Source organism: Blennius ocellaris (assembly GCF_963422515.1).
Source record: "Blennius ocellaris genome assembly, chromosome: 20".
Taxonomy (NCBI): Eukaryota; Metazoa; Chordata; class Actinopteri; order Blenniiformes; family Blenniidae; genus Blennius; species Blennius ocellaris.
The window spans coordinates 21,940,761-21,962,860 of NC_137669.1; the positions used below are offsets into that span (position 1 = coordinate 21,940,761).

Sequence of the window (22,100 nt, forward strand, 5' to 3'; positions counted from 1 at the left end):
ACACATTTACACACATATACACACACATACACACACACACACACAATACACACACACACATACACACACACACGCAAAAACCAGATGTAATCAACTTTCGATTTTAACTTTTTATTTTTTTATTTTTATCATTATTATTACTATTATTATTAATGATTGTTTGCTAAAACAACAGTGATGCAATGGTGACAACAGTGGCAATGGAAACAACGACAAGGCCACCAGACCACACAACGAACACCCACACACGCACACAGGCAGGCATGCACGGGCACACACAGGCACACACACAGCACACACACAAAAAGAAGAAGAGGATGTATGGATGTATATGTGATGAGCCCTATGCTGTGTATTGCATTAAAAAACAAGGTTTGAGTGGGCATCTGTCGAAAGATGTTCACCCTCTCACAGCTGCCCAGCACCTGCTTGTCCTACATTTGTGATTGACTGTGTGATGCCCTAAAATAGGTGGTGTATTTAAAAAAGAGACAGGAGTTAGCAGAAGTCCAGAGGTGCTACGCCCCAGACATTCCCCCACTCCTGCTTACCCTATACTGAGGAGGATGTGTATGTTCGTGATGAGCCCTATGCTGTATTGTGTGTTAAAAAAGCGAGGTTTGTGTGGGCAGATGTTGACAGATGTATGACCTCCCACAGCTGCCCAGCACCTGCTTACCCTGCACTAAAGAATCTTTAATGATTTTATTATTATTGTTTTTTTTCCTCTTTATTACTTTTTTTTTTTTTTTAAATATACTTTTGTTTCATATACTGTAAGCATACCCGTATGCACCCATACACACACACCCATACGCATGCATAGGTACACGCCACACAACCAGACAGTCCCGCCACCGCCCCCATCACCACCGCCGCACCACCACATCACCACCGTCATCATCATCATTATTGTTGTAAATTTTAACGTTTTTCACATTCGTCTCTGTACAAGTTAAGTGTCCTCTGTTTATACTTATATTTAAATTGAAGAATATTTGAACAACATTTTAGATCATTTTCTAGAGAGTTCCACTGTATCACACCAGATACTGAAACACACATTTGTTTAAGGGTTTTTCCTGCGAAAGGTTGTTTAAAGTCATTATTTCTTCTGCTTGTCTCACTGTTTACTGTAAAAAGCGCTTGCAGTCCATGCGGTAACAGGCAGTGTTTTGCCTTGTGAACAACTAATAAAGTTTGTAAAGAAACCAAGTCCTTCAATTTGAGTAGTCCTGACCTCAGAAACAGTTCTGTAGTATGTTCCCTTGGAGCAACTCCATTAATTATTCTTATAGCCCTTTTTTGTAAAATAAATAAGGGCATTAAATTTGTAACATAACAATTTCCCCATACCTCCAAACCATACATTAAGTATGGCAAAATAAAGGAGCAATATAGGATTCTCATTGCCTTATAATTCAACATAAACTTTACTTTACTCAAAACTGCAATGTTTTTACAAATTTTATTTCTTACGTAAGCTATGTGTGACTTCCACTTAAATTTATCATCAATGAGGACTCCTAAAAACCTAAATTCTGACACTCTCTCAATACTTATTCCATTTAAAGTCAAAGTAACACTTTCAGGGCATTGTTGATTTGTGAACAACATAAATTTAGTTTTGCTTAAGTTTAAGGACAATTTGTTTTTATTAAACCATTTCTGAAGTTGAACCATTTCTTGTTCAATAGTTTTCATTAATGTTCTTAAGTTCTTCCCTGATACAAAAAAATTTGTATCATCCGCAAAAAGAACAAATTTTTCAGTGGCTCTGAGCGCCGTTGTCGTGGAAACAGACACCCGAACCACGGCGGAAGTTTTTGCGTATTCACTTGAAAATGTTGTTGAGTAAACTGGGTCTGAGTGTCAAAATGCTCCTCGTGCCGCGACTCGGATTAAAAACTCAAACAGGATCCAACATAACCTTAAGTATGTTGATTTTAAAGATTCCTTTTTCCCTTTGTATTTTCAATAAAAACAGATCCGAGGAGGTAACGGTGCGAGTCACTGCAGCTCATAAGAGAGGCTATTCACGCTAACATCAGCGGTTCAAGGCTCGCTGGTACATGAGGTGTTTCTTTCTTCATGTACATTTAAAACCAGTCAAATGTTGGGTTTTTTTTTAATCTTAGAATATAGCACTTCTTTGTCTCAACCATTTGCACAGAAGAAGAGATTTGCACAAAAACATGTGCAGCTAATGCATTTTCACCATACTGACGTTTTTTTTTTCAAGACACTGTATTGATTTTAGGGGGGGAAAAAAAGAAAAGTGCGATATTTCCATCAACTGCTGCAGCACGATGTTCAACCTTCCAGATTGCTGAAACACATTCAGTGAAAAATAAACCTTTTCCCCCACCGAACCTTTAGAAAACTGCTGATCCCGTCTGATGACAGTCTGCTCTCTGTGTGAGGAGTGGAAGCCTCAAATTCTTAATTCCTAAATGATCTCCTGTTATCCAGCTTTATAAGACTTCCACATGGTCTCATTGGTACAAAATCCTCGTATTCAAAGTTTCCAGCTCCTCCTTGATTCTCCTCCATTTGAATATTGGCTCCTCGGAGCTGCATTCAGAATCTGCTGTGTCTGTGTCAGATGGACTGTCTCCGTCCACATATGCCCATCTATGGGAAGAGGAGGAAGTACTTCCTCTCGTGGTGCCATGTGCCAGAGGAGAGCTGCCTGATTGTGGGAGGAGGGTACATTTTGCACAATATTACACCTTCAAGGTCGTTGTTCACACAAGCGAAGTCAAATCTTTTTTCTCCCCCTTCAAAAACAAATCCGTCCACATGTAACTTATGAGCATGTAGTACATACTCCAGGCCTTTAGGGGCGCTGTGACTCACCAAATGTAACAAAACCGCTCAAGAAGGCAACATTTTTAGACACTTAGTATCATCTTGGCCAGTTTTGTAAGTTAGATACTTGGATACAAGGTGACGTCCCTTTGAAAAGAAAAAAAAGGCGTTAAATCCTTTGAAATGTAACAATTTATTCATCAATGATGTTTAACTGAATAGTGGGTGAACTTGTAGAGGAATTGATTCATGACACTCTGGAGGACGCTTGTGATGTTGTTGTCCATTTCCCCGCGAAGAACTACTGACCGTCGCCGTGATGCGGGTGGCCAGAGCGCAGCGTTTCATAAAAGTTGTGTCTTCACCCGTTTCCATGGAGACGGAGTCGAACAGATCGGGAGTCGTCGAAGGGACGAAGCAGAAAAAGTCCGCGTTGGAGCTCGGTGAGGGATGAAGATCACTCCTGCGTGTTAAGGAGCCGAGAAACTCCATCTTGATATTGATTTTCTCAACCCCAGTCAGTGAAACAGTGAAGAAGAAGAGAGAAAAAAAAGAAGAGAAAAAAAAAAACACCTTTCAGCAAAGTTTGCGGTGGCCGGCCCTCTTTGTTGAACTGGTTAATTACAGGCCCGCGCTCCGCTGGCAGCGCAGCGGCGCTTTGATTATTCATTCAGGCCGGTGAAAGGAGGACTGATAAAGCAGGTCTCACTCCGTCAAGTATCTGACGGCTCTGCTGGTTTTAGCCACAGAGCAGTGGAGGAGGAAGACGAGGGGATGGGAAGAAGAGAAAAAAGAGGAGTGAAAGCAGTCGCGAGGGGGGAAGACAGCGAGGGGAAGAAGAGAAAGTAACAGGTCCTGGATGATTTTCCCTGTCCTTATGGGATTGTTCGTGACCTTCGACCTGAATAATATTTAAAATAAAAACAAAACAAAACAAAAAAAAAACAAGTGGAGGAATTGAATTGTGGCTTTAGGAGGACGGGGACGAGCTTGACTTAATCGCTTTTGGTTGTGGAACGGCATATTTAAAGAAAGTGCACTTCAGGATTCAGAACCCCCCCCCCCCATCCTAATACAAAAGCCTCCTCCTCCTCCTCCTCCTCCTCCTCCTCCTCCTCCTCCTCCTCCTCCTCCTCCTCCTCCTCAGACGGCTTAACTCTTCTCCTGGTGTCCCAGATTACTCAGCCAATTAGGGTGAAGGCAAAGCCCCTTCTGCTACCGAGCCTGGCCGGAGAGAGGTGTGTGTGTGTGTGTGTGTGTGTGTGTGTGTGTGTGTGTGTGTGTGTGTGTGTGTGTGTGTGTGTGTGTGTGTGTGTGTGTGTGTGTGTCACAGCAGTCACCGCTGCCTCCGCCACAAGGACACAGGACGACACGGGGTCGCCTCACGGTGAAGCCCAGATCGACATAAAGCGAACACACACACACACACACACACACACACACACACACAGAGTCCAGGGTGACGAATGCATACATTTATTTTCTAAGAAACACGTTGTAGGGGTGAAACACGTTGTAGGGGTGAAACACGCGCGCTCGTTTCCTTCCGACAACACATGCGTATTGAACATCATTCAGGCTTTATAGAAACTGGAGACCTTCGAGGTTGAATTATGGATTTCCTTATATTTTATTCAGCAGCACCACCAGCTGGCATGTGCTACACATATTTATATCCCGAGTTAAAACCTCCCCAAAAACAGTGTGTGTGTGTGTGTGTGTGTGTGTGACGGAAGTCCAGTAGCTCCGGAAAACGAGCCTTTTTGACCTCGCCGTCTCCAGAAAGTGTCTCTTAATGCCACAGGGAAAGGACACACAAGACACTTTCACACGTGTTGTTGTTTTTTGTTTTTTTTTTGCAATTCCTCCAGTCAGCTTTCAAGTGCGGGAGGCGCTCAGACCTGGCAAGGCCGCTCCAGCCGGGCAAGGCTTGCTGCAGCCGGGCCCTACGAGCGACAGCGTGCTACCTTGAGACCCTGGACGAGCCATACTGCTGTTATCAGCGTCCCGTCCTGATTCGTCATCCTCACGTCTGCTTTTCTTCAGGGTTCCGCGGCAGAACTCGCTCAGCGGCTTTCCAAGGATCCCAAAGCTGATTGAGCAGATATAGATATATTGATATAGAACCACAGGGGGGCGCAGGACAGATCACAACACTCAGGCCCCGTTTACAACAACGCTTTCAAGATGAAATGCAAAACTATCGTTGCGTTTCGGGGGTTTGTTTACACGACAACGGGGCTCGGAGCCACTGGAGACACGACGTTCTGATAATGGCTTCCACGGTGCAACTTTTTGAAAATCATTCAGAAACGCTGCTACGCACATGCAAGACTCCCAGTCCATGTTCTCTGGGGCTTGGTAGTTTTATTTTGACAGTCACAGTATGAACAATCTGTGTCCAATGTTCTCCCAGTGTTAATGTTTATAGTGTATTGTGCGGTTTGCGTGGTTTAATTATTAAAAACAAACAACAGCACCACCCAGTGGCCATACTAACTACGTTGTTTTTAGCATTCGGTATAAATGGATATCGTTTTCAAAACTGTGCGTTTCTCATGAAACACAGGCAAACGGGGCCGCATTCCACCTCCTTAGATTTAAAAAGAGCAGATCAGATAGAGATAATCAAGGTAGAACACATTATATACACAGACGCAATGAAAATGTCTATATTTCTACAGAAACTACAAAATTACAACCGAAGGGTTGGTCAGTATGAAGTAACAATTTAATGAAACTTTTCTGAAGGTGAATGGTTAAATCAAATAAAATACCATAATAATTCAGGATAGGAAACGCGTGAAAGTCCTACTACTTTCATAATAATGATTATGTGGTGCAGATTTCACGGTGGAGAGCCGGTTGCTCTGGTTGCTCCGGTTGCTCTGGTTGCTCCAGTTGCTCTGGTTGCTCCGGTTGCTCCGGTTGCTCCAGAGGCAAGAGCAGCAACTCGTGACACAGAAACCCAGATGCAAACGGAATCTGGAAGCACCCCGTCACCTGACCAGGCTCGTTCCCCCCCCGAGCGTCACACACTGCATGTGGCGTTTCACCCCACCTGGCGGCGGCCAGCTGCTGGCGGAGCTGCTCCCTCAGGGCCTCGGGGTCACGGGGCCCGGCCTGCGGCGGGCGGCGGCGGCGGCGGTGGCCCCGGGCCCGGCGGCTCAGGAACAGGCCCGGGGAGCGCTCTTTGGGCAAGGGCAGCAGAGACGCCATCAGAGGGGATCTCTGATTTACTGCAGTGGCGACGGCTGAGCGCCCGCTGGAATGTGAAAGCCAGAGGAGATGTCATGGACAGACGGTTTCAAAACACCCGCCAGGTGTTCATTATTAGTGGGATTTTCATTTTAGTGGAACAATTATACCAGGGATGAAGCACTTTTGTACAAAGTACGAACCTTTAACTCGTGACCAACACCGAGTACCAATACAAGTATTAAGTGTAAGTTAAAGTCCCAGTGAAATGAAGGTTCCACCTCCAAAACACTCTGGCCGTCGCTTCTAGGGACATTTTTTATGCTAACTGACTGAAGGGTAAAATGTTAAAACACGGCAATCTGTGAGAAAATAGCCGATAAACGGCGCTATTTCCTCTGCTGGGCGGAGCTTCTGACAATAATAGAGTGACATCACGAGTTGTGCACACGCCCAAGTTGTGTTTACATTATGGAGGATCAGAGTTTTGACCACGAAGAGGCTGAATTGAACCAGATTTCATCATCATGGTCATTTCAAACCCAGTGATTGATGAAGAAGACACAGAAGGTGGTTCTGCCATCGGTGACCCCGTCTGGAACATGTTTGAGGAAGCAGAAGACGCTTCGTCCTCCATTCGTCCTCGTCTCCTCGCCTCAGCAGCCGCCACTTTTCACCTTTGAGGCTTTGAGGCTCCTGACTTTTGGCAGAACGACCGACTTCCTGGATCCAACACGTCCAAGAGCTTTTCTGAATCACCGAAGATGAGTCCAGGTATTACTTGATCGTCTACTAGCCGCCCAAGCTAGCGGCACGAGCTAACGGCTAGCCGCTCCCGCCGCCTGTGCTCTTTCTCTCCTCTCTCGGTCTCTTCCAGGCTCAATCTTTCATCAAGGCTCATAAAACACCGACTATAACTTCAAAACACTGTAAAAACTTGGATATTTAAGAGGAAACAAGCCGATATAAACACAACAGATGGAGATCTGCACAACTCTTGACGTCACGCTCACGAAGAAGGATTCCCCCGACTTCCTCCGCTGGAGATTCAAAATTCAAATAACTTTGTTATGCGACAACAGTGGTGGGGCAGAGTCGGAGGAACCTCAGAAGTAGTACCCCAACTATCGTTTTTTGCAAAGTAGTGTTTTACATTTCACTGGGACTTTAAACTGGCTGTGCTGTGCTGATGCGTGGTGTCAGGTAATACTCGCAGCGGGGATCCTTCACGAGTATGAGTACGAGCGTAGTGTAGTATCAGACTCAATACTGGCATCGGTATCGGTGCATCCCAAGGTTACATCATCACCAGTCGAAGCCAGATATTAAATTAAGATGTATTTCCTCTGCAATACAGCCACTCACGGAGAACAGCTGTGTAAAACAGAAGCGGAGACATCGACTTGAAATTCCCATGCGGTCATACATACCGACGGCTCTCACAGGGGAAACATGAACAAATATCTCGGACTAATTAATCAGGAAAGCCTCCGTGGTCGCCAAATGCCCCCCGATCCAGCAGCTGTCCCAGAACAAATGTGAAAAACTCCAATCGATTTTTTTTTGTTGGTTTTTTTTGGGGGGGTTTTTTTGTTTCCCACAATCTGTCTTTTTCTCAAAGACTGTAGTGTGAATCACGCTGCGTACATCCGCCCTCAGGAGGACGGTGGGCTCGCAGCCCGGCCCTCCGACGGCTCACACAACTGCCAGTCTGGTGTCAGACAGAAGTGAGCAACATGAAACAGGCTGTCAGGCGGCGCCGCCGCTCAGAGCCACGCCACGAAACTGTCCGCGTCAATCAACGTCTCACTTCCGAGGCCTGACGTTGACGTCCATCAAAGTCGCTTACTGTCCACATGACGTGTCACAGGGGGAGCGAGGTGTGCAGTACAAGTACGTGAGGAAAAAAAACACTATAAGTTACATGTTTTAAGGCAAAAAAAAAACCCCATTGTTGAGTTTTGAGTGTCTGATTTGTGAGAAAATTGGCCAATTTAATTTAACTAGTTGAGAAATTTGATATTGTTTGATATTGTTGGCTGATCAAGAAATTCACACACCGTTCCCTGCCAGCAGGGGGCAGTAGCGAGCACATGATTACTGACCCTGTTCATTTAAGACAATAAAATGAGCACAACAGTAAGGGTACCAGCGAGAAGTGACGCTTTCTGGAGTTTGATTAATTCAAATAGTTTTACTATTTGAAGTATTTTCTCTGTAAAAAACACAGTAAATATTGTGATTAAATGTGATTTATAAAGCTTCAATATGTCATTTTGTAACTGTTTTTGATTGGCTGTACCGCGGGATATTTTAAATGTAAGAAATGTCCCGTGGCTCAAAAAAGGTTGGAAAAACTCTGGTTTACACGACGACGGTGCTCGGGGGCCAATGACAACTTTTTGAAAATGGTGGAACTTTTCAAAAACACTACTGCAACTTTTCTGAATTGCTGTTACTGCTCCTGTGCGTCACGACCACACTTACTAGTTTTGGTACACGTTTTCAGTAGATGGACAGAGTGTCGTGACTCCCCGTCCATATTCTCCTAGACTTGGTACTTTTATTTTGACAGTCACCATAATAACAATCCAACTTGGTCGCCTGTCCACTAGAATGCCCGCGTTCTCTCATTGTTAATATTTAGAGCGTATTGTTCTCTGCATGAGTGCGTGTGTGATTTCATTACAAAAGCAACCACCAGCGCCCACTAGTGGCCAGACATGAAAAACAACATAGTTTTTCCATGTTTCTGTGTAAACGTTCATCGTTTTCACTAAAATGATGCACTTTTACTGGTCCGTTGTTTTGTAAACGGGATCTTAAAATTTCAGAATCAGGCTTTCTGATCCTATCAGGTTGTTTTGGGGGTTTTTTTTATCGGGACTCGTCTGTAATCTGTGCAGGAGCTCCAGACTCACGTCTGAGAATTGTTGTGAACATTTCAGCTGCTGGAGATGCGGCTTCACGGGCCAACGGTCCACGACCTCTGACACCGTGTGACGGTAAAAAACGTATGAGGCCAAAGTGGTAGTGAACTATTTCATTTTCAGTAATCTATATTTATTTCATAAAGGCCAAACGCCTTGATAAAACCTTTGACCGTACCCGCGCTGGAATGCGCCATGGCGTCTCTCAGAGGTCGTTCCCGAGTCGCCGTCGGCCGTCTTCCTCACGGCCTGGGAGAAGGCGTCGGAGTACAGGAGGCGGCCCACCTCCTCCTGGACGTCTCCGAGGTGCTTCCTGTCAAACGTCACCCAGGCGACGTAGCAAAGGAAGCTGTACAAACACTGGGGACGGCGAGCGACGGGGCCGGGGAGAGAAAACCAGAGAGAGGGAGAGACGGTTTTATTTTATCAATTTTTTTCCCCCTCGAAGTCGTTTGTTTAGACATCGTGTCGCCGCTTCAGCTCCGTGAACATTTACCGCCGCTTCTCTCCGAGCTCAGGCCCAGGCGGCCACTTATTGGCGTGCGTTTCCAAAAGGTCACGACAGCTATTTCTGTCCGTTAAAGGTCACCCCGGAGCAAGCTGTTAGCGAGAGACTGTCCACCAAACCTGGCTAAACACCGGAGAGGGGCTGTCAAAGCACGACACCTGTGTCGAGTCAACATCCCCGGCCACTAACTAATTCATCTGGGCCACTCGGGCCATAACAAGCAGCCGGTGTGGCTCCGCTCTGCTCCCTGCAGGCTGCGCTCACAGATGGTGGACTGGCCTTCACCGCGGCCGGCCCGAAGCCTCGCTTCTCCCACTGCAGATGGGGGCGAAGCAGTTCTGAACGTTTCACTGCCGCTTCTCCACTAAATAAGTGGCTGAGAAATTCACTGATTACCAGCGTTTGTCTTTTCGCCATTGTAAACTTCCTCCCACACGCTTTATACAGTCACCAAAAAAAGTGAAGGATACTCATAAAAGCACAAGATATGTGAAGTTGAGTTGGAAAATTTTATTTTATTTTATTTTATTTTATTTTATTTTATTTTATTTTATTTTATTTTGTTTTGTTTTGTTTTGTTTTGTTTTGTTTTGTTTTGTTTTGTTTTGTTTTGTTTTGTTTTGTTTTGTTTTGTTTTGTTTTGTTTTGTTTTGTTTAGTTTAGTTTAGTTTAGTTTAGTTTAGTTTAGTTTAGTTTAGTTTAGTTTTATTTTATTTTATTTTATTTTATTTTATTTTATTTTATTTTATTTTATTTTACTTTACTTTACTTTACTTTACTTTACTTTACTTTACTTTACTTTACTTTACTTTACTTTACTTTACTTTACTTTACTTTATTTTATTTTATTTTATTTTATTTTATTTTATTTTATTTTATTTTATTTTATTTTATTTTATTAAATTTTATTAAATTTTATTAAATTAAATTAAATTAAATTAAATTAAATTAAATTAAATTAAATTAAATTGGATTTTTTTTTTTTATTTAATTTAATTTAATTTAAGTTCCTTTTCTCTGAGGAGGACCTCTTTGGGTTCACACTCCATCTCAGTGTTTGGTGGTGCTTCAGCTTGAAGTTGAAAACTTTCATTCACAGTCACTTTTTCACTCCCAAAGATACATTCAGCTCTAATTCTGTCTTTTGCGCTCATGAAGCCATATTCTACATTTATACAACTGTTGCTTCACTCTGTTTTCCTTTTTTGGCCAATTTGTCTTTTTCTTCAGCCATTTTTTTTCACCTGCTGCTGAGTTTGCAAGCTAACCTTTGTGGACATTGACACTTTTATTTTATTTAACGTATTTAAAATCAATGACATACTTCGATGTAAACACTTCAACTTAGATGTTCAGTGTTTTCGACTTAACTGCTGTTTTTATATTAAAAAGTGGGAATGGCTGAATTGAGATGACCGATCCAGACCCGTTCAGTCTCTCCCTCATCAGACTGCAGAAGTGTGGGTTTTTCTAGCTTTCCATTGGGATTACACACCGAGAGAAAAAAAAAGGTCACGTCCAGTCCATCTCAGGACAAATACAAACAACAACACACCCACGTGGACAATTTACAGCCAACAAATCCCACAATTTGCCACTGCATTTTAAAAAAAACTCTCCACAAAAAAGACTCACGGGTCTGGATTTTGAACGAAAACTGTCCAGAAACACGTTAAACATCAAAAACCTTGAGGCGATGAATAGACCGTGTCTGCAGCGGAGGATTGTGACGCCACCTACCGCCTGCAGCAGCCACTCAGTTTGATTTGACATCAGCCTGCAAATACACAGAAATGACAAATAAGAAAATCACTATTTAATCTTTAAGGATGTATACAAATAATAGATTAGACGACGTGCTTCCAGTTCCTATGCATCGTAAAAGGCTTTAAAAAAAAAACCCATTTCATCCAGTGTAGATCTCGACAAACGCGCCGCAGTGGCAGGTGTACTTTCTTGAGGAATCAAAAAGAAATCCTCACCTGCCATGTGGAGGAGGCTGCTCCCTCTCCAGGTTCATCATTAGGCTGAAGTATCTGACAGCCAGCTCTTTCTGAGCCATCTCCTTTTTGGCCGCCGCCTCCATCAACACCTGCTGCCCGCTGACAACGTCCACACTGATGGTTAGGAAGAGACGAGATGACGGGGGGGGGGACGTTAAGAGCCGTCAGAGGATAAAAGGAAACTGCAGCTGGAAAGGCTACGGCGAGAATACTAACAGTTGCTGTGCCGTACACGCTTCGAACTTTACTCACACAACCGGAGATGCAACTTTGCCCTCCAGAGATTTGTGCTGAAAGAAGCAGGAGAGGTAGAGGAGGAGGGCAGCCAGGACTTCATCCAGCGTTTCACTTCTGCAAAAACGTACAAGAAAATAATTTTCTGATGACAAGAAGATTATGTGTATGGCTGGTTCAGGCCATGCCCCCCCCCCCCCCCCCCCCCCCCCCCTCCCCCCCCTACTTACCTCAACACATCCAGAAAGCAGAACGGAATGGAAAGCAAATAATTGTCCTGCAGCAAACCAACAGCCACCTCTGGAAGGCAGGGAGAGATTTGTTAAAACAATCCAGCATATTAAATGATATCAACATGTGAATGTGTGTGTGTGTGTGTGTGTGTGTGTGTGTGTGTGTGTGTGTGTGCATACACACACATACTGTGCATCCCTCCCCAGGGGCTAGAAGTCCTTTCTGGGTGCTGCTCCTCCAAAATAAAGCGACAACTATTGGTTGTATTCTTTTTTTTTTTTTTTTTTTTTTAAACAATTTCACTGTATTTTGCAGCTGAATTTTCCCTAAAATTGGCTTTATGTTGAGCTTACCGTCATTTACTGCCGTAATTATTTGGATTTTGTGACGATATAGACATTATCATCACGTATACTAAAAAAAACTTTAAATTTAAAGGTTATTATAACACCATTTCCCTGGTCCGGATGGATGAACAGGCACAATCATCTGATGCCCCTTATTCTTCCTGCATCACTTTTTTTTTTCTCTCTCTTGCATCCAAAGCCAAAGCCTGGGTTTCCTCACAGCGATACTTGCGTTTCACGTCATCAATAGTGATGGAGGCTCCTTGTTTCTTCATCAGTGAGGACCTGTAGGCGCTCAGCTGCGCGCAGCTCGCGCTCTTTCTGAGGCTCTGGCGCCCTCTACCGGACACTTCAGCCAACCTGAGGACACACGAGACACAGGACACAGGTATGATCCATTGGTTTGAATTCACGTGTGTGATCGCAGACGTTTGGGATGTTTTATTATTATTATTATTATTATTATTACTGACCACCTACCACTCTGCCCTCTGCTGAAGCTCAGTGAAATCAACATCATCGTGACCCCGTTCACCTTCATCTGCTGGACGGCGGCTGGAGATGAAGACAGAAATTAATGTATTTTTTTTATGTATTGTTCTATATTGCAGCAGTCTTGATTGGGTGTTTCCCCAAACTCACTCGACAAACTCCAGCGTTTGGGATTCATCACTCCACAGCCAGCGACCGGGAGGCTGCGAAACGCTCATCTGGAGGTGGGAGTTCATGTCAAACGGTTAAAAAGTTGATATTACGAGTTACTAGTAACACTGGGTGAACGGGTAACAATTCCCCAAGAAGAGTACGAGGATACAACCAGTAAAGTGTGTATTTTGGAGAAAATCTAACGTTTCAACTATGAAAAGCAATAAAACAGATTTTTTTAATGATTGGAAATATAGAATATAATGCGCTGACATCCAGAATAACACATTTATTTGATAAATACAATCACTTTTAGCGTCGTCATCAAATAATATAGACAAGACAACAAAAAGGTTTTCAGCATTAATATGAATGAAATCACATAATCTCTGTTAAAATGATTAATGTGTTTATTTAATCTGCCTTTTCATGACAAATAATCCACAAATCCATTCCGGTTAAATAATTCAGGCTACTTTTGAAGTTCTACTAGATTTATTTTGATTCATAAAATGGTTGGATGGACACATTTTCCCTGTTGGGAGTGTAGTTTGTGTAATTCATGTCTTTATATGTGAACAACTAACATAGTAAATTCCTGATCTCCTCCATATATTTAATGTTGTTTTCAAACCAATTGTCCAAGAAAAGCACATGTTGAGTTGCTTTGTTTCCAAAACGTCTTTAAGATAAAAGAAAGTTTGAAACTTAATCACAGTTTACGATTCTTGACAAAAAAAAAACGACCAAAAAGTGAAGGAAGTTCCCTTTAAAACATTATATTGTTCCTTCTACTGAATTGTGTAGTTGTGTAGTGTGTGTGTGTGTGTGTGTGTGTGTGTGTGTGTGTGTGTGTGTGTGTGTGTGTGTGTGTACTTACACTTCTCGAGTCCCGAGATATCTCAGCTTTCCTCTCGGGAAGAGTTTATACAATTGTATCCGGCTGCAATAATGTTTGGCTCCGTATCCTAGCAACGGCCAACAGCGAGCGAGGGAGGGCGGGTCCTACGTGACGTCATATCCCGGTAGTCCAAAGCGTGAAATTGACTTTATAAATAACAATGAATTGAGATTTCTGGACTTTTGTTATTCATGAAGACTACGTGAGTGATAAAAACCTGTTGAGACTTTCTTTTGCAATGTTGCAACGCAAACAACCCATAATTGTTTATATTTCATTTTGTTCTATTAAATGTACAAATTAAATCCCAGAGTTACAAAATGTGCTCTCGTGCCACCTAGAAACACTTAACAGCATCAAACCAAAACTCGATTGTTCATCTGAAGACTTAAAAATCACAGGATACCCCTCAACCTAAATTCAACAGGAAGTCTGAAATGTGTCTTTCAAGTAAGATTCAACCCCCCCGAAAAAAAATACCATCACGCGAACGCTAATACCTCTGAGGAAGAATTAATTTGTTCACTTCTTGTTAAGAAACACCTTTAATTCCATTTTGTTTATATTGTCTAACATACAGGTACATCGAAAAAAAATCATCATGAAATAGTTCAATATCTTATGTAGTTTCAGAAAATGAAACTGATATTTTACATAACATCCTTTTTTGATTGTATTGTAATTTTGTGAGACACTGAATTTTAGGTTTTCCTTATCTGTAAGCCATAATTAATGTAAATTACAAGAAATAAAGGCTTGAAATATTTCAATCTATGTGTAATGAATCTATATAAAATAACAATTTTACTTTGACAAAAACTATTGGACTTGCTCACGATATTCACATTTTTTTTTTAGATGTTCCTGTGTGTGTCAGAACTCTTCAAGGCTTCACAAAAGAAAAACACTTCGTTGTTTTCAGTCGGTCTTTGGAGTGATCAGATGCAGGCTTTCCGTCAGAGAGTCGAGTCCCAGCCTCGATGTCTGTCCGTCAGAGAGTCCAGCGACTGCAGACACTCGATGTCACAGCTGCTTCCTGGATACAAACGGGAAAACGTCAACGGAACGGCAGGTCGAAAACAAAAAACAGAAAACAGAAAAATTGTTCGCCGACGACATGCCGGTTAAATTGCGCATCACTCACCAAACAGTGTGTGTACTTGCTCGTCAGGCACTAAAAAGGGAGGACCTGAGACACAAGCGCAGTCAGAAATATAAACTCTCTTCATACATAAATATACTGATTCTGCTCGAGGGATAAAAAATATATTAAAATTCGCACAACATGAAGACGTACCGTCGTATAACTCCGGATTGTACAACAAAGTGTTCAGAAGGTATCGGCAGTCTTTGGCCATCAGAGATGTAATCAGAGCAGCATATCTGCAAAATATATAGAAAATACATTGAGGTAATCACGAGATTTCAGTTTTATCTGTCGCAGGAGAAACACACACAAACAATCAAACCAATTTTCAATCCAGCAAGGAACCTTTAAATGCAGGTTTGTACATTCCTCGGGGGGGGGAAACCAGAGTATGTGGAGAAACCCAGAGTTCTAACCACGACACTCTAATCTTACTTTTCTCTGTCTCGAGGGTTGATGGCCACTAAAGAGCCCCGGTCCCATATGGCCCCGAAGTGACCCTCAATGGAACTGTGGATATAAAGGAAAAGAAAAAGTGCATTTTTTCACACCGTTATTAAAAAGTACGAGGTGTTTTTGCCTTTGCTCACCTGGAGAAGTTGTACAAGTCGCACTGGTACAGGGAGATGTTTTTCTCTGAGCCCTGCGGGACGGAAAACGGTGTGAGATGACGTCTTGGGCCGCCGTTTACACGAACCGAAGGAGAGAACATCGTTGTTGTGTTTTGAGAACGGCGACCATTTACAAGGCACAAATGCTGAAAATGATGTAGTTGGCATGCCGAGCCACTAGTGGGCACTGTTGGCTGTTTTTGGGATGAAACCGCACACACTATCAATTTTTTTTTTTTTTTTTAAAGGCCCAGGAGAATAAATATGAGCCCAAAAATAAGTACATTTTTAATTAAAAAAAAAAAAAAAAAAAGGCTAGGAGAATAAATATGAGCCCAAAAATAAGTAAATTAAAAAAAAAAAAAAAAAAAAAAAAAAAGGCCAGGAGAATAAATATGAGCCCAAAAATAAGTACATTTTTAATTAAAAAAAAAAAAAAAAAGGCCAGGAGAATAAATATGAGCCCAAAAATAAGTAAATTTTTTATTAAAAAAAAAAAAAAAAAGGCCAGGAGAATAAATATGAGCCCAAAAATAAGTAAATTTTTTATTAAAAAAAAAAAAAAAAAGGCCAGGAGAATAAATATGAGCCCAAAAATAAGTAAATTTTTTATTAAAAAAAAAAAAAAAAAGGCCAGGAGAATAAATATGAGCCCAAAAATAAGTAAATTTTTTATTTAAAAAAAAAAAAAAAAAAGGCCAGGAGAATAAATATGAGCCCAAAAATAAGTAAATTTTTTATTAAAAAAAAAAAAAAAAAGGCCAGGAGAATAAATATGAGCCCAAAAATAAGTAAATTTTTTATAAAAAAAAAAAAAAAAAAAGGCCAGGAGAATAAATATGAGCCCAAAAATAAGTAAATTTTTAATAAAAAAAAAAAAAAAAAGGCCAGGAGAATAAATATGAGCCCAAAAATAAGTAAATTTTTAATAAAAAAAAAAAAAAAAAAAAAAAAGGCCAGGAGAATAAATATGAGCCCAAAAATAAGTAAATAAATAAACAACTCCCAGGAAGAAGCCTGTGCTTATTTAGCCCCGCCCCTTTCTCCACCTCAACAATTACTCATTCTACACCCCAGAGGTTAGTTGTTAAGTTCTAAATATTTAAAGCTTTGTCAAGTCAAGTCAAGTCAGTTTTATTTGTCAAATGTGCCGATATGCATTTGTCGACTTTTAGATGTTTTTTTTTTTTTTATCTTTCCACCCCTCTCTCTCTCTCTCTCTCTTTCTCTCTCTTGAAATTAAAAACCCCTCATGGTTCCAAACAAAGCGCCCCGACCTTGAAGACCTTGGCCCCCGACATGGCGGGCACCGGCTCCTCGCTGTACGTCATGTTGTTCTCCTCGAAGAACTGTCGGATGGCAATTTCAGAAATCTCCACGCCGACCACCGAGTGACCCAAGTCCGCCAACCTGCAGGGAGCACATCGGAGAGACTCGCTGGGGATTCTCATACTGGGGATTCTCATACTGGGGATTCTCACGCTGGGGATTCTCACGCTGGGGATTCTCACGCTGGGGATTCTCATACTGGGATTCTCATACTGGGATTCTCATACTGGGGATTCTCATACTGGGGATTCTCATACTGGGGATTCTCACACTGGGGATTCTCACACTGGGGATTCTCATACTGGGGATTCTCATACTGGGATTCTCACACTGGGGATTCTCATACTGGGGATTCACACACTGGGGATTCTCATACTGGGGATTCTCACACTGGGGATTCTCATACTGGGGATGCTCATACTGGGGATTCTCATACTGGGGATTCTCATACTGGGGATTCTCACGCTGGGGTTCTCACACTGGGGTTCTCATACTGGGGATTCTCATACTGGGGATTCTCATACTGGGGATTCTCACACTGGGGATTCTCATACTGGGGATTCTCACACTGGGGATTCTCACGCTGGGGATTCTCACGCTGGGGATTCTCACACTGGGGATTCTCACACTGGAGATTCTCATACTGGGATTCTCACATTGGGATTCTCATACTGGGATTCTCATACTGGGATTCTCATACTGGGGATTCTCACGCTGGGGATTCTCACACTGGGATTCTCATACTGGGATTCTCACACTGGGATTCTCACGCTGGGGATTCTCACACTGGGATTCTCATACTGGGATTCTCATACTGGGATTCTCACGCTGGGGATTCTCATACTGGGGATTCTCACACTGGGGATTCTCATACTGGGGATTCTCATACTGGGGATTCTCACGCTGGGGATTCTCATACTGGGGATTCTCACGCTGGGGATTCTCACGCTGGGGATTCTCACGCTGGGGATTCTCCTACTGGGATTCTCATACTGGGATTCTCACACTGGAGATTCTCATACTGGGATTCTCACATTGGGATTCTCATACTGGGATTCTCACATTGGGGATTCTCATACTGGGATTTTCATACTGGGATTCTCACGCTGGGGATTCTCATACTGGGGATTCTCACACTGGGGATTTTCATACTGGGGATTCTCACACTGGGGATTCTCACGCTGGGGATTCTCATACTGGGATTCTCACACTGGGGATTCTCATACTGGGGATTCACACACTGGGGATTCTCATACTGGGGATTCTCATACTGGGGATTCTCACACTGGGGATTCTCACACTGGGGATTCTCATACTGGGGATGCTCATACTGGGGATTCTCACACTGGGGATTCTCATACGGGGATTCTCATACGGGGATTCTCATACTGGGGATTCTCATACTGGGATTCTCACATTGGGGATTCTCATACTGGGGATGCTCACACTGGGATTCTCATACTGGGATTCTCATACTGGGATTCTCACACTGGGGATTCTCACACTGGGGATTCTCATACTGGGGATTCTCATACTGGGGATGCTCATACTGGGGATTCTCACACTGGGGATTCTCACACTGGGATTCTCACACTGGAGATTCTCATACTGGGATTCTCATACTGGGATTCTCACATTGGGGATTCTCACACTGGGGATTCTCATACTGGGATTCTCATACTGGGGATTCTCATACTGGGGATTCTCCTACTGGGATTCTCATACTGGGATTCTCATACTGGGGATTCTCACACTGGGGATTCTCACACTGGGGATTCTCACACTGGGGATTCTCATACTGGGGATTCTCATACTGGGGATGCTCATACTGGGGATTCTCACACTGGGGATTCTCATACGGGGATTCTCATACTGGGGATTCTCACACTGGGGATTCTCATACTGGGATTCTCATACTGGGATTCTCATACTGGGGATTCTCATACTGGGGATTCTCATACTGGGATTCTCACACTGGGGATTCTCACACTGGGGATTCTCATACTGGGGATTCTCATACTGGGGATGCTCATACTGGGGATTCTCACACTGGGGATTCTCATACGGGGATTCTCATACTGGGGATTCTCATACTGGGGATTCTCATACTGGGGATTCTCATGCTGGGGATTCTCATACCACTTCATGTCCACGGCTTTGCCACACAGAGGGAAGAAGAAGCGAACTCCCGATCGCCCGTTGAGAACTTTATCGATGTTGCTCTCCAGCAGCCTGTCAAAAAAGAAAAAACAAATAAATATATATATATACATACATCTACATTCTGTTTAGATATTGGCTGACATAACCCAACACGTCCTTGTTGACGTCCCTATTTGCTTTGTAAATAAAGTCAATTGCTTGTGCATCATGTGGGATCACTGCAGAGCATTGATCACATGTACACGTAATCTAACGTGAAAGTCATTTTCCTCACTTGTGCACGTGAGGCTGATGGAAGCCGACGCGGTCGTCCTGCCAGCGCTGCTCCCAGTCGCCGAGGGCAACGACCCGGCCCGCCTGCGGCGCCAGCATGCTGCTGAGGTTGGTCTGGCCCCGCCTACCAGGAGACGGCGCAGAGGTGGGACAAACTAGTGACGGTGAGATACTTTTGAGAAGTGGAGCCTGGTTGAAGTCAAGTGAGAACACAATCGTTGTTTTTTTGTTTTTTTTTACAAACTTCCCAGTAAAGCAGGTTTAACTTTTAAAGTGGGCTTAAAAAAATTGCATGTGCAGTTTTTTGTAACACATGCAAAAACTCTTACTTTGCATCTCAGATGTTTCATAACTTCAAATTAGAATTAATATGAGCTTTTAAATTTTTAGCTGTTTACGCTGCTTTTGTTTGTTATTTATGAGTCGTGTTGACTCCTTTTTTCCTTTTTAGAAATTTTTATATTTTTTGGCCCTTTTGTCAGTTTATTTTTCCTTTTTATCCCTTTGCAACAGAGAAATATAATTTTTAAAATTATCTGGTGTATGTCTACAATACAAAGAAATTGATAAGATAAATATGTTGGAAATCTTATATTATTTCAGAATTCCAGAGAGCATTTGTGAGCAGCTTGACGCTTTTTCCTACTTTCAAAATTCCCTTTTGATATTTTAAGTTGAAGATAAACTTGAATTCTTTCCACTAAAATTCACAACTTCAAAACTGATTACATTGCAAGTGTAGTCTTTTATTCGAAGCCGTCAGTGTAAGCTGTGAAAGCTGCAGACTGTATATAAAAACCTAATAAAAAGTCCATAAAAATGCTGAGAAAGTTAATGTTTGTGTCTGATCCTGCAAACCACAGGTCTGGTAAATGATTGGAGGAAAAGTACCAACTCAGTAATCTGTGTAAACAAGCTGCAAAAATCAAAATGTAATCCCCCATGTTTATTTTTTTAACAGTTCCACTTTTTTCCTTCCATGTGAATATAGACATTATTATCATTATAATACACGTGATTGTGAGCCACGTGACCAGTGATGCATAAGGAAACTTAGTTGTGCAACAAGGGAAGCGATTTATAAAGAAATACATTTCGCTTCTTTAACGCAGCGAGTAACAATATTAATTTTAGTTTAAATTAAAACCAAAAGTCAAATGCTTGACCTGCAACACACAACAACAGTGTTATAACGGTCTTACCCAGCAGCAGAGAGACAAAAAACCAAGAGCACGACTTTCAGGAGGAAATCTGAACCGCACATGTTTTAAATTCAATCATATAAAATAGACAACAACCTTCGAAGTTTACCTTGAATCTGACAGAGAACGAAGTTCCGCAAGACGAGTTGGTCAAACGACTGTTTAATAATCAAAGTCTGAATTTCTGGGTAATTTAGTCCTGAACCTTGTCTGTCAGGCAACCGGCGTCGTTCACGGTCCTCCCGGGAAATACACACGTCGAGCTCAAAACGTTACCTGACAAGTGAAACCCAGGAAATGATTAATCCATTTCCCCCCTTTTGTTTACATATGGAGCACGCTTCCGGGTGGGCGGAGCCTAATGCTGCGTTCAGGTAACAGAAGAATGTACGACATATTAACACCCAGCGTGACAAGGATTCCTTGTTTTGACCGGAAATCTATAGGAATTAAAAATAGATAAAAGACGAAACGATAGTTTTAAAAACGCAACCACCGTGTCTATTGTTATGTCATCTTATTTACTAAATGCAATCATTCCAACCCATTTCGTCCCTCCTTCATTTCTAATTCCAAACTGCAGAAGTTCATCAAAGAATTGTTTCCATTTTCATCAAAAACAATTCTACAATTCTTTACAAGAATTTTTTTTAAAAGAAGCAGAAAAGTTGCAATACAGGATTTCTTGTGGCCCAAAAAGTGAAGGAAGTTCCCTTTAAACACGTTTTTGTGTTTTGGTTTGTTTGTTTGTTTGTTTTAATTACAACAGTCTTTCTTCAAAAACATTGAAGCAATCGAACATCAATATTATGATTGTAAATGTAGTCCTGTTTTTTTTTCTCTTCTATATAATACATACACTTGCATAGATTGTCGTTTTGTGTCATTGAGGTTCTAAAAAAGAATGTTTTATTTGGTATATTTATTTAGTATACTCCATTCATGATTTGTCCATTACCACAATTGTAATAACTGAAAAATTGTAAATATATTAACCTAAAGACATTTTCATGAGGAACCGTGTGCCTAATTTTCATTTTTGAAGTGTGTGGATGAGTAAAAGTTTGTTGTATATGACTTTAATCTTATAGAGAAACTGGAGAAAAAACAAAAAACAAAACTAGATCCAATGCAGCCATCAGCAACCGCTGAGGTAATGATTGTAATTCTATGGGTTTAACGTTTACTGTTAATCTTTAACGGGTATGTTTCATGATACAAGCCTCATAAATGCTCCTTATCAAACACAAAAACATAATATGTTCAGATAAGTTGAACGTTTTCAGTGCAAAGGTCATTTATCGTGTCACTTTTCTTCACGAGACACAGAAACTCGAAATTAAATATACATTCTATAGTTTCCATGTCGTGGAAAATGAAAAGCAAAGCTGTCAAGTTAGTGCAGATAATCTCCAACTGAGTCAAAGTAGGGTTAGTTAATTAATCTATTGACTTTCTTGAGTTATTAATTGAATATGTTCTTACGCTTTTTTTTTTACGACTCAGGACGTTCCTCCTGCAGGAGGTGGCTGAAGAAGAGCTCAGGGATGATGACTCTAGTAGG

General features: G+C 41.9%; 2 protein-coding genes across 2 annotated transcripts; both read right to left on the reverse strand.

The window, feature by feature from the left end:
* Positions 1-4,689: 4,689 nt before the first annotated feature.
* Positions 4,690-12,993, reverse strand: ppp1r36 (protein phosphatase 1 regulatory subunit 36; the record flags this gene model as incomplete). Its single annotated transcript, XM_080515877.1, has 10 exons — positions 4,690-4,884; positions 5,664-5,742; positions 5,873-6,076; positions 9,118-9,299; positions 11,188-11,224; positions 11,430-11,564; positions 11,703-11,801; positions 11,915-11,984; positions 12,498-12,625; positions 12,908-12,993. 10 exons carry the CDS (start codon positions 12,991-12,993, stop codon positions 4,690-4,692), a joined length of 1,215 nt encoding a protein of 404 aa, XP_080372003.1.
* A 1,393-nt stretch (positions 12,994-14,386) lies between these two features.
* LOC308145051 (putative thiopurine S-methyltransferase) lies at positions 14,387-20,812 on the reverse strand. Its single transcript, XM_080516378.1, has 9 exons — positions 20,646-20,812; positions 19,336-19,458; positions 19,038-19,130; positions 16,847-16,979; positions 15,549-15,601; positions 15,394-15,468; positions 15,109-15,194; positions 14,956-15,000; positions 14,387-14,847 (listed from the first exon to the last, which is right to left on the reverse strand). The coding sequence occupies exons 2-9, from the start codon at positions 19,431-19,433 to the stop codon at positions 14,768-14,770; spliced, it is 663 nt and encodes a 220-aa protein (XP_080372504.1). The 5' UTR covers positions 19,434-19,458; positions 20,646-20,812; the 3' UTR covers positions 14,387-14,767.
* Between the last annotated feature and the right edge of the window lie 1,288 nt (positions 20,813-22,100).

Excerpts from the sequence above, each read along its gene's own strand:
- LOC308145051 (XM_080516378.1), bottom strand. The coding sequence starts at position 19,433 with ATGCTGGCGCCGCAGGCGGGCCGGGTCGTTGCCCTCGGCGACTGGGAG. Across the intron at positions 15,195-15,393 it reads AACCCTCGAGACAGAGAAAA|ATATGCTGCTCTGATTACAT; the intron begins GTAAGATTAGAG and ends TATATTTTGCAG. Across the intron at positions 15,001-15,108 it reads CAATCCGGAGTTATACGACG|GTCCTCCCTTTTTAGTGCCT; the intron begins GTACGTCTTCAT and ends CTTGTGTCTCAG.